Source organism: Nicotiana tabacum, chromosome 18 (assembly GCF_000715075.1).
Source record: "Nicotiana tabacum cultivar K326 chromosome 18, ASM71507v2, whole genome shotgun sequence".
In the NCBI taxonomy this organism is placed as follows: Eukaryota; Viridiplantae; Streptophyta; class Magnoliopsida; order Solanales; family Solanaceae; genus Nicotiana; species Nicotiana tabacum.
Window position 1 is genome coordinate 95,641,916 of NC_134097.1, and position 11,998 is coordinate 95,653,913.

General features: G+C 39.5%; 1 protein-coding gene across 1 annotated transcript; it reads left to right on the forward strand.

Moving 5' to 3' along the window:
* The first annotated feature begins 5,304 nt into the window (after nt 1–5,304).
* Nucleotides 5,305–11,597, forward strand: LOC107828475 (uncharacterized). Its single transcript, XM_075236248.1, has 7 exons — nt 5,305–5,418; nt 5,860–6,051; nt 6,140–6,250; nt 10,976–11,032; nt 11,101–11,166; nt 11,255–11,391; nt 11,516–11,597. The coding sequence occupies exons 1-7, from the start codon at nt 5,305–5,307 to the stop codon at nt 11,595–11,597; spliced, it is 759 nt and encodes a 252-aa protein (XP_075092349.1).
* The last annotated feature ends 401 nt before the right edge of the window (nt 11,598–11,998 follow it).

An 11,998-nucleotide genomic window follows, 5' to 3' on the forward strand; every position in this document is an offset into this window, starting at 1 on the left:
AAAAACCATTTTTCATAAACAAAACCCTTTTTTTTTCATTTTCTCAAAAATTCGACAGAGTTTCGACGCTATTTGGACATTGATTTTTTTCAAAACAGGCGATTAACTACCTCTATCCTTTTTTTCTCAAGGTATCCAAAAGACGGTCAGCATGCGAGTCCGAAACAAACAAATGCACAAGTAGCAAGTTGGATGCATCAGGATGGTCTTTTGTCGTTTTGGTACACCTGTCCTAGACAGACCCAACCCCTGTGTTGAGCCTCCAAAGTCAAATGCACATGATGCAAACAAACGTTCCTACTAGGGATCCGGCATGAAGCTGAGTTATTCTAAGTTCGTAACCTGGGTATTTGTTCTAGACTGTGTACCCGAGCGGACAATTCGAGTCGAGGAGGGGGCTACGTACCGGGGACCCGCGGGATCGTCCGGCTTTGTAACTTGTCCGACCTCTTTCTTATTTCAAAGTATGACACTAACAGAATAGAGAGTCTCGACCAGCAAGCTAATCCCCGAAGGTAAGAAGAGAAGGGTTTCGGCACAGTTTATATACAGTTCAGATAATATCAAAGCGGTAAAAGCAGCATTTAGCACATTAGGCCCAAGCATGTAAAAAAATCAGATAATAAACAAAGCCAAATATAACACTTTATCTAAGCTCGAATTCTGAACCCTGAACCAGAGATTCTGGGTCCTTATATCCCCAGCAGAGTCGCCAGAGCTGTCACACCTCCTTTTTTCACCCGCGCCAGCTGGGGGCGCAGAAGGAGTTTTTCCAATTAAAGGACAATCGAAACGAGATTTATTATTTAATTCTGAGTGGCCACTTGGGAGATTTATGGTGTCCCAAGTCACCGGTTGAATCCCGAATCGAGGAAAAGATTGACTCTGTATTACAGTCCGCGAACCAGAAATCCAAGTAAGGAATTCTGTTAACCTGGGAGAAGGTGTTAGGCATTCCCGAGTTCCGTGGTTCTAGCACGGTCGCTCAACTGTCATATTCGACTTATTTATCTGGTTTTAATACATGTTGAACCTATGTGCAAATTTTAACTGTGTACCGCTTTTATTATTATTATTATTTTTTACCGAGAATTGCAACATCGTGAAAATATATCTCGAACCACGTCACATCAATGCACCCGTGGTTATTGACATGTTTCAACTCTGTTGAGATTTGGATTTGGGTCACATAAATGTGCACCCAAGTTTAAGAAGATAACATTTATAAGATACGTGCCTAAAGCGACCAGCGTATCATTATTTTGGGTAGGGCCGTGAAATTTTGCTAAACGACCCATTCCGAAGTCTAAGTAATTTTACCAACACGTATAGAGGGCCCCGTAGCTTGGGTATTTTATTTGTCGAGGCTCGTCTCATTCATTTAAAAAAAGAATTGCAACGTCATGGAAATGCATCTTGAACCACGTCACAATCAATGTACCCGTGATTATCGACATATTTCGACTTCGTTGAGATTTGGATTTGGGTCGCATAAATGTGCACCCGGGTTTAAGAAGGTAATATTATTTAAAGTACGTGCCTAAAGAGACTAACGCGTTGTTATTTTGGGAAATGGCCGTAAAACTCGCTAAACGGCCTCTCCCAAAATCTAAGTATTTTAATATATACAATTATCGAGGTCTCCGCAATCTAGGTGCTTTATTTGGCGAGGCTCATCTCATTTTTATTTTAAAAGGGCAAACCTAAAGCAATCTATAGTGTTCTACTTAGTTCGTTTCTAAAATAAAGGAGGAGTCCTAGTTAATTATATGGTTTAAGAGCTTTTATAATTGGGTCATGAACACCACCTCTTTAAAATCAGAACCTAAGTACGCAGACGGACATGGTTGTTCACCAACCTGGGCCCAGGTCCGAACGAAGGTAGTGTTAAAAACAGGACCTGGGCCATCTTATTCAAGCGCGGAGGCCCAATCCGCCTAAATACGGGCTATCGATCTCTTTTCGACAAAACACATCACCCTTCCGATTTTAAACGAACTAAACACTTAATGAAACTTACTTAAGTTATTCTATGAATATTCAACAATTTGCCACGCAGAAATGTGAAGTGATTATATCTAATTAAGTATATTACTACAGGTTTTAGAAGAGCAATAGTTAGAAAGAGGTAATTTGGATGTTTATGCCTAATCCTAAACTCAAGCCATTGATGTTACAATCAGATTGTTGTATTAATTAAATAGTCTATTAGGCCGGATTCTAACGGACATGCATTCGAAATACACTACCTAATAATCAAGCTAAAACAAACCAAATATTATTGACTACAGCTATACATTCGAAATAGACAAGAGCAGATACATGATATAAAGTTCATTCGAAAGTTCACAGATTAAACCATTACAAGAACTATCCAGTTATACATCCCGCAGGCATTTACATGATATTAGTGAGTGAGATATCCTAATACACAAATCAGTAGAAAGCTAGATCAAACTTAAAGCTTCAAATCTTCATGTATATTCATGCTTGTGTTTTCAGCTTACAAATGACCAGGGTTACAGCTATGTACCTGGAAATAGCAATATAATGAGAAAATAAAGAGGCCAGCAACAACAATAACTCGAACAACAACATCAGTAATCAATGCCCAGTAATATAGAACAACGAGCAGACCCAAGTGATAAACCAGAAATCCAAAAGTGTTTAAAACCAAATAGGATTACTAGGACTGGCTCAAAACCAGCCTGAATAAGCCCAAAATCACTAGAAGATCAACCAAGAAACCTCTGAAACTTTCCCAACCAGAAATCAAGCTAGAACCATGCAACTCATCAACTGGAATTCTGATTTAAACTCAGTAGCACTCTCAAGCACTCTCCCTTCTGATTTAAACTCAGTAGACTTTCTATTCTAAAGTCTGCCTCAAAGAAAACCAGAACAGACCAAAAACGTCGAAAGAGAAACTGATTTTTCTCCTCTCCCAAAAACCAGCCTGAACTCTGTCCCAAAAATCCCACCCCTCTATGTCTTAAGTGACTCTATTTATAACCAAACACTGACCCTGCCCCTCCACTTTCAAAAGCACTTTGGGCAGAATTTTCCCATTAATTCTGCCCATCATCTCCTTTTAATTCCACTAGTATATGTTTTGTTCCCCACTACACTTGTCTTTTATTTATTTAAATTCAAATAGGTTTGGGCACCTATTTATTTATCCATTTTATTTAAACCTTTCCCCCACCATTATGTCTTGTTCCCCATTAGCACTAAACAATTGTATTAGTTTAATGATATTTTAGTACCCTACTATCAGCCCACTTATCTTAAACCTTTTTCAAACCTTTTCATTCCCAAAATACCCCCTTAAACCCCTGAGTATTATCATACCTTATCCCCTTTCAATTTGTACCCAATCCATCAGCTATAACCAATTCAAATAAGTTAGGAATCCTAACAATTGACTAAACTAAAACTCAAAGGTGAACTCAAGTTCAATTCATATCAGCCCCCCAAACATTGTTATTTGACTCAGCAAACTCAAACAACAATTGAATCCAAACCAGATCAAAATAACATTGCAACAAGATGAAGGACATGGTGATTCAGAGAATAAACCAGACACAATTCCATGTCAATCCTAAATACAGACAACACTGTAAATACATTAAATGAAAACACTGAATTCATATACCAAGTGATAGGCAATCACAGATGACATACTTTGAACTTACTGTAATAGCGAGCAATTATGGAAATAACTACAATTTATACAAAACTTACTTGCACTGACTGATTCGACTCATTCAGGAAAACAAAGAAGAAACAAAATATAGAGTAAGCACAGAACATTCAAATTTAAACAAAAATAGGAAAGGAGTAGGGGATGAATTTACTGAACCAAAACTAATAGAAAAAGAAGGTAAAATGAAACCTACCAATTAAACGGGGTCTGGGTTCGAACCTCTGATGCCTTTTGGACTTGGGGCCTAGACGAACCCTAGTCGAGTGTTCCTGAAAGAGAACACATTCGACTAAAGTCCGTTTTGACCTCAGTCTCTGAACTATCTTCAGATCACCATTCTGAAACCCTTGATTCGAGACTTTCCGGGGTGATTCGACGCAAACTAAAGGTGGTTTGGGAACGAGGGAGGTCAGGGGGTGGCATGGTGTGAGTTTGGTGGCATATGAATGGATTAGGGTTTGGGTCGATTCCTTTGACCTAAGATTCGAGGATCTCGGGGGTGATTCGAAGAAAACTGAGTGTGGGACTGGAACGAGGAAGTTGAGAGGAAGCTGTGGTGTGAATTTGGTGGCATTTGAACGGATTAGGGTTCCGGCCTGATTTTCGATCTAAGATTCGAAGCACACGGCTGGGATTTGAGGGATAAGAGTTGGGGATTCGGAATGGGGAGGTCGAGGTGATTCCATGGTGAAAAGATGGGGTCGTTTGGACCACCAGAACCGTCGTGAGGTGATTTCCGTTGGGCGGTGCACGGTGGCAAGAGGCGGGGGTATGTTTGGTCTCTGAAACTCAGAGACGAAGAGGTGAAGGGGGCATGGCTTTGGGGGGGGGGGGGGGGCGCTGGGTAAGATTTTAGGAATATATACGATGTGAGGGATTTAATCTCGGCCGTTAGATCAATTAAGTTCAATGGCTAGGATCAAGGAACTAATCCAATACTGTGTCGTTTGGTTTAGTGTTGGGGTCGGGGTCGATCCGGGTAACGAGTCGGGTATGGGGTTACGGGTTGGGTCAAGGCTTTAGGACCGTTGATCAAGTTAATTTCAACGGTCCCGATGGAAGTGCCTGAAACGACGTCGTTTGGTTGAAGCTGGAGATGGGCTGGATTGGGGCGGGTATTGGGCTGACTTGGGGGGGGGGGCGGTTGGGCCTGAATGTTTCCTTTTCAAAACTGGCCCAGTCCGAAATTTCTCTTGTTTTCTTCTTTCTCTTCTATTTTTTTTTAATTCCTAAAACCAAAAATTCCTAAATTGACTTGTAAAATCAAAATTATTTTAAAAAGATATTAATTAACCCTTAACAACAATTAACACACGAGATCGAAAAATAAAATCGCACAATTAAACAATAAAAATGGCAAAACTATCGGTATTCATATTTTTTTTGTGATGTTCATTCTTTAAAGTAGGACATGGTTCAATTATTTCCAAAAATGCATAATTAACTCCTAAATGCACATGCAACACATATTATTTTTGTATTTTTCTTATTTAAAGTAGAAATAAACAAGTACAGACAACAATACAAATAAATCACAAACAACATCAAACCATTTTACTTTGATTTTTTGGGAGTAGTTCTCATAGGGCAAAAATCACATGCTCACAGGTCTGAAGAGAAACTTATCTACATCTGAGATAGTTGAACATGCTGTTTTAGCTCGGAAGTTATTATCCACTGAAGTTGTCCCAATTAGCAATGTCGTGTTTATGGTATGTGTATGATATATTGATTTTCTGCACTGAACATGTTCTCATTTTTCTATACGTACCTCCTAAAATATTGCCAGTATTACCATTTATTAACTTCTGGAATGCTAAATACTCTTGCTTGATGCAATGTGGCCGGCTTTGCTAATTTTCCAAATCCTAGCCACTTCACTAATATTGCCAAACCCTGCCTTCTTTGCGGCCTTTCCTAGGCCTATTATTCATTTTGCTCCCTGTGTTCAACTATGCAACATGGTTGACTGGAGCTAGTCCTTCTCTTCCACACTAATATTACAAAATCTTGCATGAGATTTTGGCTCTATGTTAACAAGATGCCAGAATAAAAGACCTTTCGTCCCTTCTTCCTTAATTCTTTTCCTGTCTTCCTAAACAACCAAGCAAGTGTTTCTTTTAAAAAAAGTATAATCAAATAACTGACTACAGGGAATGGGAAAACCACTTCACAACATTGAGAATGTCATAAAAGTGGCAGACATATTGGTAGATGAACAAGGGTTGCATTTTAGTCCTCGGAAGGTCACCGTTTATACAAGTGGGCTTGTGCCCCAACTTAAGCCCTTTCTTCGCGAGTCTAATTGTGCTTTGGTAGTCAGTTTGAATGCTACAACGGATGAGGTATTTCCCTTGAGCAACTTAATTCTTGGGATGAAAATGGATAAACAAATAGCTTCATGTTTTGATTCACACTAATGAAATATTGCAGGTCAGAAGCTGGATCATGCCAATTAACCGCAAATTTAACTTGAACTTGCTTCTTGGAACACTAAGAGAAGATCTTCAGTCAAAACATAAATACAAAGTTCTGTTTGAGTATGTAATGCTTGCCGGAGTTAATGATAGGTACATACCTTATTTCATTTCTACAAGATAAAAACCTAAGTAGTCCCTGATATATAGCGATTGACTTACTTTAGTCCCTAATGTATCTCTTGAACATAAATTGTCCTTTATTTTTGTAAAAAAGGTCACTTTTGATCCTGTCATTTGGGAAACACTTAAACTAAACCGAACTATAAAATGGTATCTGGGCAAACTAAACAAATAAAGAAAAGACAAAAAGCATATTCCTCTTCAAGCTTTCTACTGAAATATGCTATAATTTCTGCTATTTGTTTGGTGTCAAAATCAGTCTTCCAAATCTTCACCATGGTTGTTTTTTAGGTTACTAGTTGATCCATCCGGAAGAATTTTCCCTCAAATTTTAAACTTAGATACATTTTTAAAGCTCCCAAAAATATCCAGATATCTAGAATACGAATGCATTCGCATCCACCTTTAACTAAAGATAAGCTGCCAACTTCCGAACACAACAAGACTTCTCTTCAACTTTTTTGCAATTTTTTAACTCTTCACCCCTTCCCTGGTCTTCCAATAGCGACCGGCAATTTTATCAATTCCGAACTCTCGCCCCTTTCATGTTAGAGATTCATTGAGTTTCTCTTGAGATTTGAAAACTGCGTGTCTTTTTGATGTTTCCAATTTGTGATTGAAGAGAAACACAGATGTTGGTTTACTTCCATAGCCCCCTCTCCCCAGCCACATCTTTTTTTTCCAAAATCAATTGGCTTGCTGTCACGACCCTAAACCCGAACCCGGTCGTGATGGTGCCTCTCTTGAAGACAAGGCCAGCCAGTCTAACCCAATTCATCTTTTAAATTAGTTAATTAGCACAAATATAGATAATAATGCGGAAGTCCAGCCCGACATAGCCCTAAACGGGGTGTCACAAGTCACGAGCATCTATAAGAATGAAATTTCCACTTTACAGTCTAGAAATACACTGAACAGGAATAATGAATAACATAGAAAGACAGTGGTGCTGCGAACGCTGGTAGTCACATCGCTAAAACCTCTACAACTCTGCCTCCACGCAGCCAATACCCGCTACCGGGTGAACAAATACCTGCAATTGTACGCGAGGTGTAGGGAGTAAAGTGAGTACTCTAACTCAGTGAGTAATAAAGGTAAATAATAATTGAGCAGCAAGAAATCACGTAATGCAACCAACATGCTATATAGAAGCAGTGTAAAACTCCTTGAGAAAAATCAGTGAAACTGTGAATTCTTTAGAAAATACCTTGGCTCAGTTTTAAACCTCTTTTGAAAATGATCTTTTCAATAGTTGTTAAATAATTTCAAAACAATTAGTGCCACTATGCATAGAAATGCGCCCCTCGGGCACAGATACCACAATTAAACAAGTAAAAGACAAGTGAGTATGCAAAATGAACATATAAACCTTGCCCCTCGGGCAATCATATAGAATAGTACCAGCCCCTCGGGCACAAATTAGTTCCTGGTCAACCATTGTTACCTGACCTCACGGTGTTATTCCGGGTCAGTCATTGTTACCTGACCAAATTCCATCATACATTGTCATTGTTACCACTGTCCTGGTCAGTCATTGTTACCTGACCAAATTGCATCATACAATGTCATTGTTACCACTGTCTCAAATCACATGGGTACCCGCGCTCACTGTGGGTGTGCAGACTCCGGAGGGGCTCCTACAGCCCAAGCGCAATAATAACATAAGGCCTGAAAGCCTTCTCACTTCACTCATAAGGCCTGAAAGCCTCCTCACATCACTCAAGCCACCGCGTGGCATAAATAGTAACTCAGGCCCTCGGCCTCATATCACTCAACATATCCTCACATATGGCCCTCGGCCTCACTCAGTCCGAAAATCATCACAAGCCCCTTGGGCATTTGTAAAACAGTAGTTCTCAGCCCAAAATATCATTTAGAAATATCATTTGAGTTTCAAATCTGTATAAAAGTGGCTGAGTTTGTAAAACAATAATCATCAACAGGACTGAGTTTAAATATAAGTCAAAACAGTGAGGAATAGTGATAAAAATTCCTGAAGGATTCAAATAATTGGCACGAAGCCCAAATATGGCAAATAGCCCAAATCATGATGATAACAAATCAGTTTCAATCAAATATGCAGTAAAATCATCAATACGGGATGGACCAAGTCACAATCCCCAGTAGTAAAGGACCCCACACTCATCCATCCAGCGCGTGTCTCACCTCAATATAGCACTATGATGTGCGATCTGGGGTTTCAAACCCTCAGGACATCATTTACACTCATTACTCACCTCAAACCGGCCAAAACTCTAGCTCGCTATGCCCCTGCCTCTCAAATTGGCCTCCTTGTGCGACGAATCTTCTCAAAATCACAACGAATATGTCGCATTATGCTAAAGGGACAATACCCAATCGAAAACACTCGAAAAATATCAAAATTAACGAATTTGGCAAAACCCGAGCCTCGGGCCCACGTCTCGAAACTCAAATTTTTTTACATCAACAGGTTCCTTGTCTCCCCACGAGTCTAACCATACCAAAATTATCAAATTCCCATAACATTTCAACCCTCAAATCCTCAATTCTATCCGAGAGGGTTTCTAACATTTCCCGCTAAATTCACGGATTTAATGCCAAAATTTGTAATAAATTCGAGTAATCTAACCAAAATTGAGTTAAGAATACTTACCCCGTTGTTCTCCATGAAAATCTCTCAAAATATTGCCTCACCCGAGCTCCAAATTGTCAAAAATGGAAAAATCTCCCAATTAAACGGGGCCTGGGTTCGAACCTCCGATGCCTTTTGGACTTGGGGCAAAGACGGACCCTAGTCGAGTGTTCCTGAAAGAGAACACATTCGACTAAGGTCCGTTTTGACTTCAGTCTCTGAACTATATTCAGATCACCATTCTGAACCCTTGATTCGAGACTTTCGGGGGTGATTCGACGCAAACTAAAGGTGGTTTGGGAACGAGGGAGGTCAGGGGGTGGCAGGGTGTGAGTTTGGTGGCATATGAACGGATTAGGGTTTGAGTCGATTCCTTTGACCTAAGATTCGAGGATCTCGGGGGTGATTCGAAGAAAACTGAGTGTGGGACTGGAACGAGGAAGTTGTGAGGAAGCTGTGGTGTGAATTTGGTGGCATTTGAACGGATTAGGGTTCCGGCCTGATTTTTGATCTAAGATTCGAAGCACACGGCTGTGATTCGAGGGATAAGAGTTGGGGATTCGGAATGGGGAGGTCGAGGTGATTCCGTGGTGAAAAGATGGGGTCGTTTGGACCACCGAAACCATCGTGAGGCGATTTCCGGTGGGCGATGCACGATGGCAAGAGGCGGGGGTATGTTTGGTCTCTGAAACTCAGAGACGAAGAGGTGAAGGGGGCATGGCTTTGTGGGGGGGGGGTTGGGTAAGATTTTAGGAATATATACGATGTGAGGGATTTAATCCCGACTGTTAGATCAATTAATATCAACGGCTAGGATCAAGGAACTAATCCAATACGGTGTCGTTTGGTTTAGTGTTGGGGTCGGGGTCGATCTGGGTAACGAGTCGGGTATGGGGTTACGGGTTGGGTCAAGGCTTTAGGACCGTTGATCAAGTTAATTTCAACGGTCCCGATGGAAGTGCCTGAAACAGCGTCGTTTGGTTGAAGCTGGAGACGGGCTGGATTGGGGCGGGTATTGGGCTGACTTGGGGTGAGGGTGACATTGGTCCTGGATGTTTCCTTTTCAAAACTGGCCCAGTCTGAAATTTCTCTTGTTTTCTTCTTTCTCTTCTATTTTCTTTTTTTAATTCCTAAAACCAAAAATTCCTAAATTGACTTGTAAAATCAAAATTATTTTAAAAAGATATTAATTAACCCTTAACAACAATTAACACACGAGATCGAAAAATAAAATCACATAATTAAACAATAAAAATGGCAAAACTATCGGTATTCATATTTTTTTTGTGATGTTCATTCTTTAAAGTAGGACATGGTTCAATTATTTCCAAAAATGCATAATTAACTCCTAAATGCACATGCAACACATATTTTTTTTGTATTTTTCTTATTTAAAGTAGAAATAAACATGTACAGACAACAATACAATAAATCACAAACAACATCAAACCATTTTACTTTGATTTTTGGGGAGTAGTTCTCATAGGGCAAAAATCACATGCTCACAGGTCTGAAGAGAAACTTATCTACATCTGAGATAGTTGAACATGCTGTTTTAGCTCAGAAGTTATTATCCACTGAAGTTGGCCCAATTAGCAATGTCGTGTTTATGGTATGTGTATGATATATTGATTTGCTGCACTGAACATGTTCTCATTTTTCTATACGTAACTCCTAAAATATTGCCAGTATTACCATTTATTAACTTCTGGAATGCTAAAATACTCTTGCATGATGCAATGTGGCCGGCTTTGCTAATTTTCCAAATCCTAGCCACTTCACTAACATTGCCAAACCCTGACCTTCTTTGCGGCCTTTCCTAGGCCTATTATTCATTTTGCTCCCTGTGTTCAACTATACAACATGGTTGACTGGAGCTAGTCCTTCTCTTCCACACTAATATTACAAAATCTTGCATGAGATTTTGGCTCTATGTTAACAAGATGCCAGAATAAAAGACCTTTCGTCCCTTCTTCCTTAATTCTTTTCCTGTTTTCCTAAACAACCAAGCAAGTGTTTCTTTTAAAAAAAGTATGATCAAATAACTAACTACAGAGAATGGGAGAACCACTTCACAACATTGAGAATGTCATAAAGGCGGCAGACATATTGGTAGATGAACAAGGGTTGCATTTTAGTCCTGGAAGGTCACCGTTTCTACAAGTGGGCTTGTGCCCCAGCTTAAGCGCTTTCTTCGCGAGTCTAATTGTGCTTTGGCAGTCAGTTTGAATGCTACAACGGATGAGGTATTTCCCTTGAGCAACTTAATTCTTGGGATGAAAATGGATAAACAAATAGCTTCATGTTTTGATTCTCACTAATGAAATATTGCAGGTCAGAAGCTGGATCATGCCAATTAACCGCACATTTAACTTGAACTTGCTTGTTGGAACACTAAGAGAAGAGCTTCAGTCAAAACATAAATACAAAGTTCTGTTTGAGTATGTAATGCTTGCCGGAGTTAATGATAGGTACATACCTTGTTTCATTTCTACAAGATAAAAACCTAAGTAGTCCCTGATATATAGCAATTGACTTACTTTAGTCCCTAGTGTATCTCTTGAACATAAATTGTCCTTTATCTTTGTAAAAAAGGGTCACTTTTGATCCTGTCATTTGGGACACACTTAAACTAAACCGAACTATAAAATGGTATCTGGGCAAACTAAACAAATAAAGAAAAGACAAAAAGCATATTCCTCTTCAAGCTTTCTACTGAAATATGCTATAATTTCTGCTATTTGTTTGGTGTCAAAATCAGTCTTCCAAATCTTCACCATGGTTGTTTTTTAGGTTACTAGTTGATCCATCCGGAAGAATTTTCCCTCAAATTTTAAACTTAGATCCATTTTTAAAGCTCCCAAAAATATCCAGATATCTAGAATACGAATGCATTCGCATCCACCTTTAACTAAAGATAAGCTGCCAACTTCCGAACACAACAAGACTTCTCTTCAACTTTTTTGCAATTTTTTAACTCGTCACCCCTTCCCTGGTCTTCCAATAGGGATCGACAATTTTATCAGTTCCGAACTCTCGCCCCTTTCATGTTAGAGATTCATTGAGTTTCTCTTGAGA

Excerpts from the sequence above, each read along its gene's own strand:
- LOC107828475 (XM_075236248.1), top strand. The coding sequence starts at position 5,305 with ATGCTCACAGGTCTGAAGAGAAACTTATCTACATCTGAGATAGTTGAA. Across the intron at positions 5,419-5,859 it reads TTAGCAATGTCGTGTTTATG|GGAATGGGAAAACCACTTCA; the intron begins GTATGTGTATGA and ends AACTGACTACAG. Across the intron at positions 11,167-11,254 it reads TGAATGCTACAACGGATGAG|GTCAGAAGCTGGATCATGCC; the intron begins GTATTTCCCTTG and ends GAAATATTGCAG.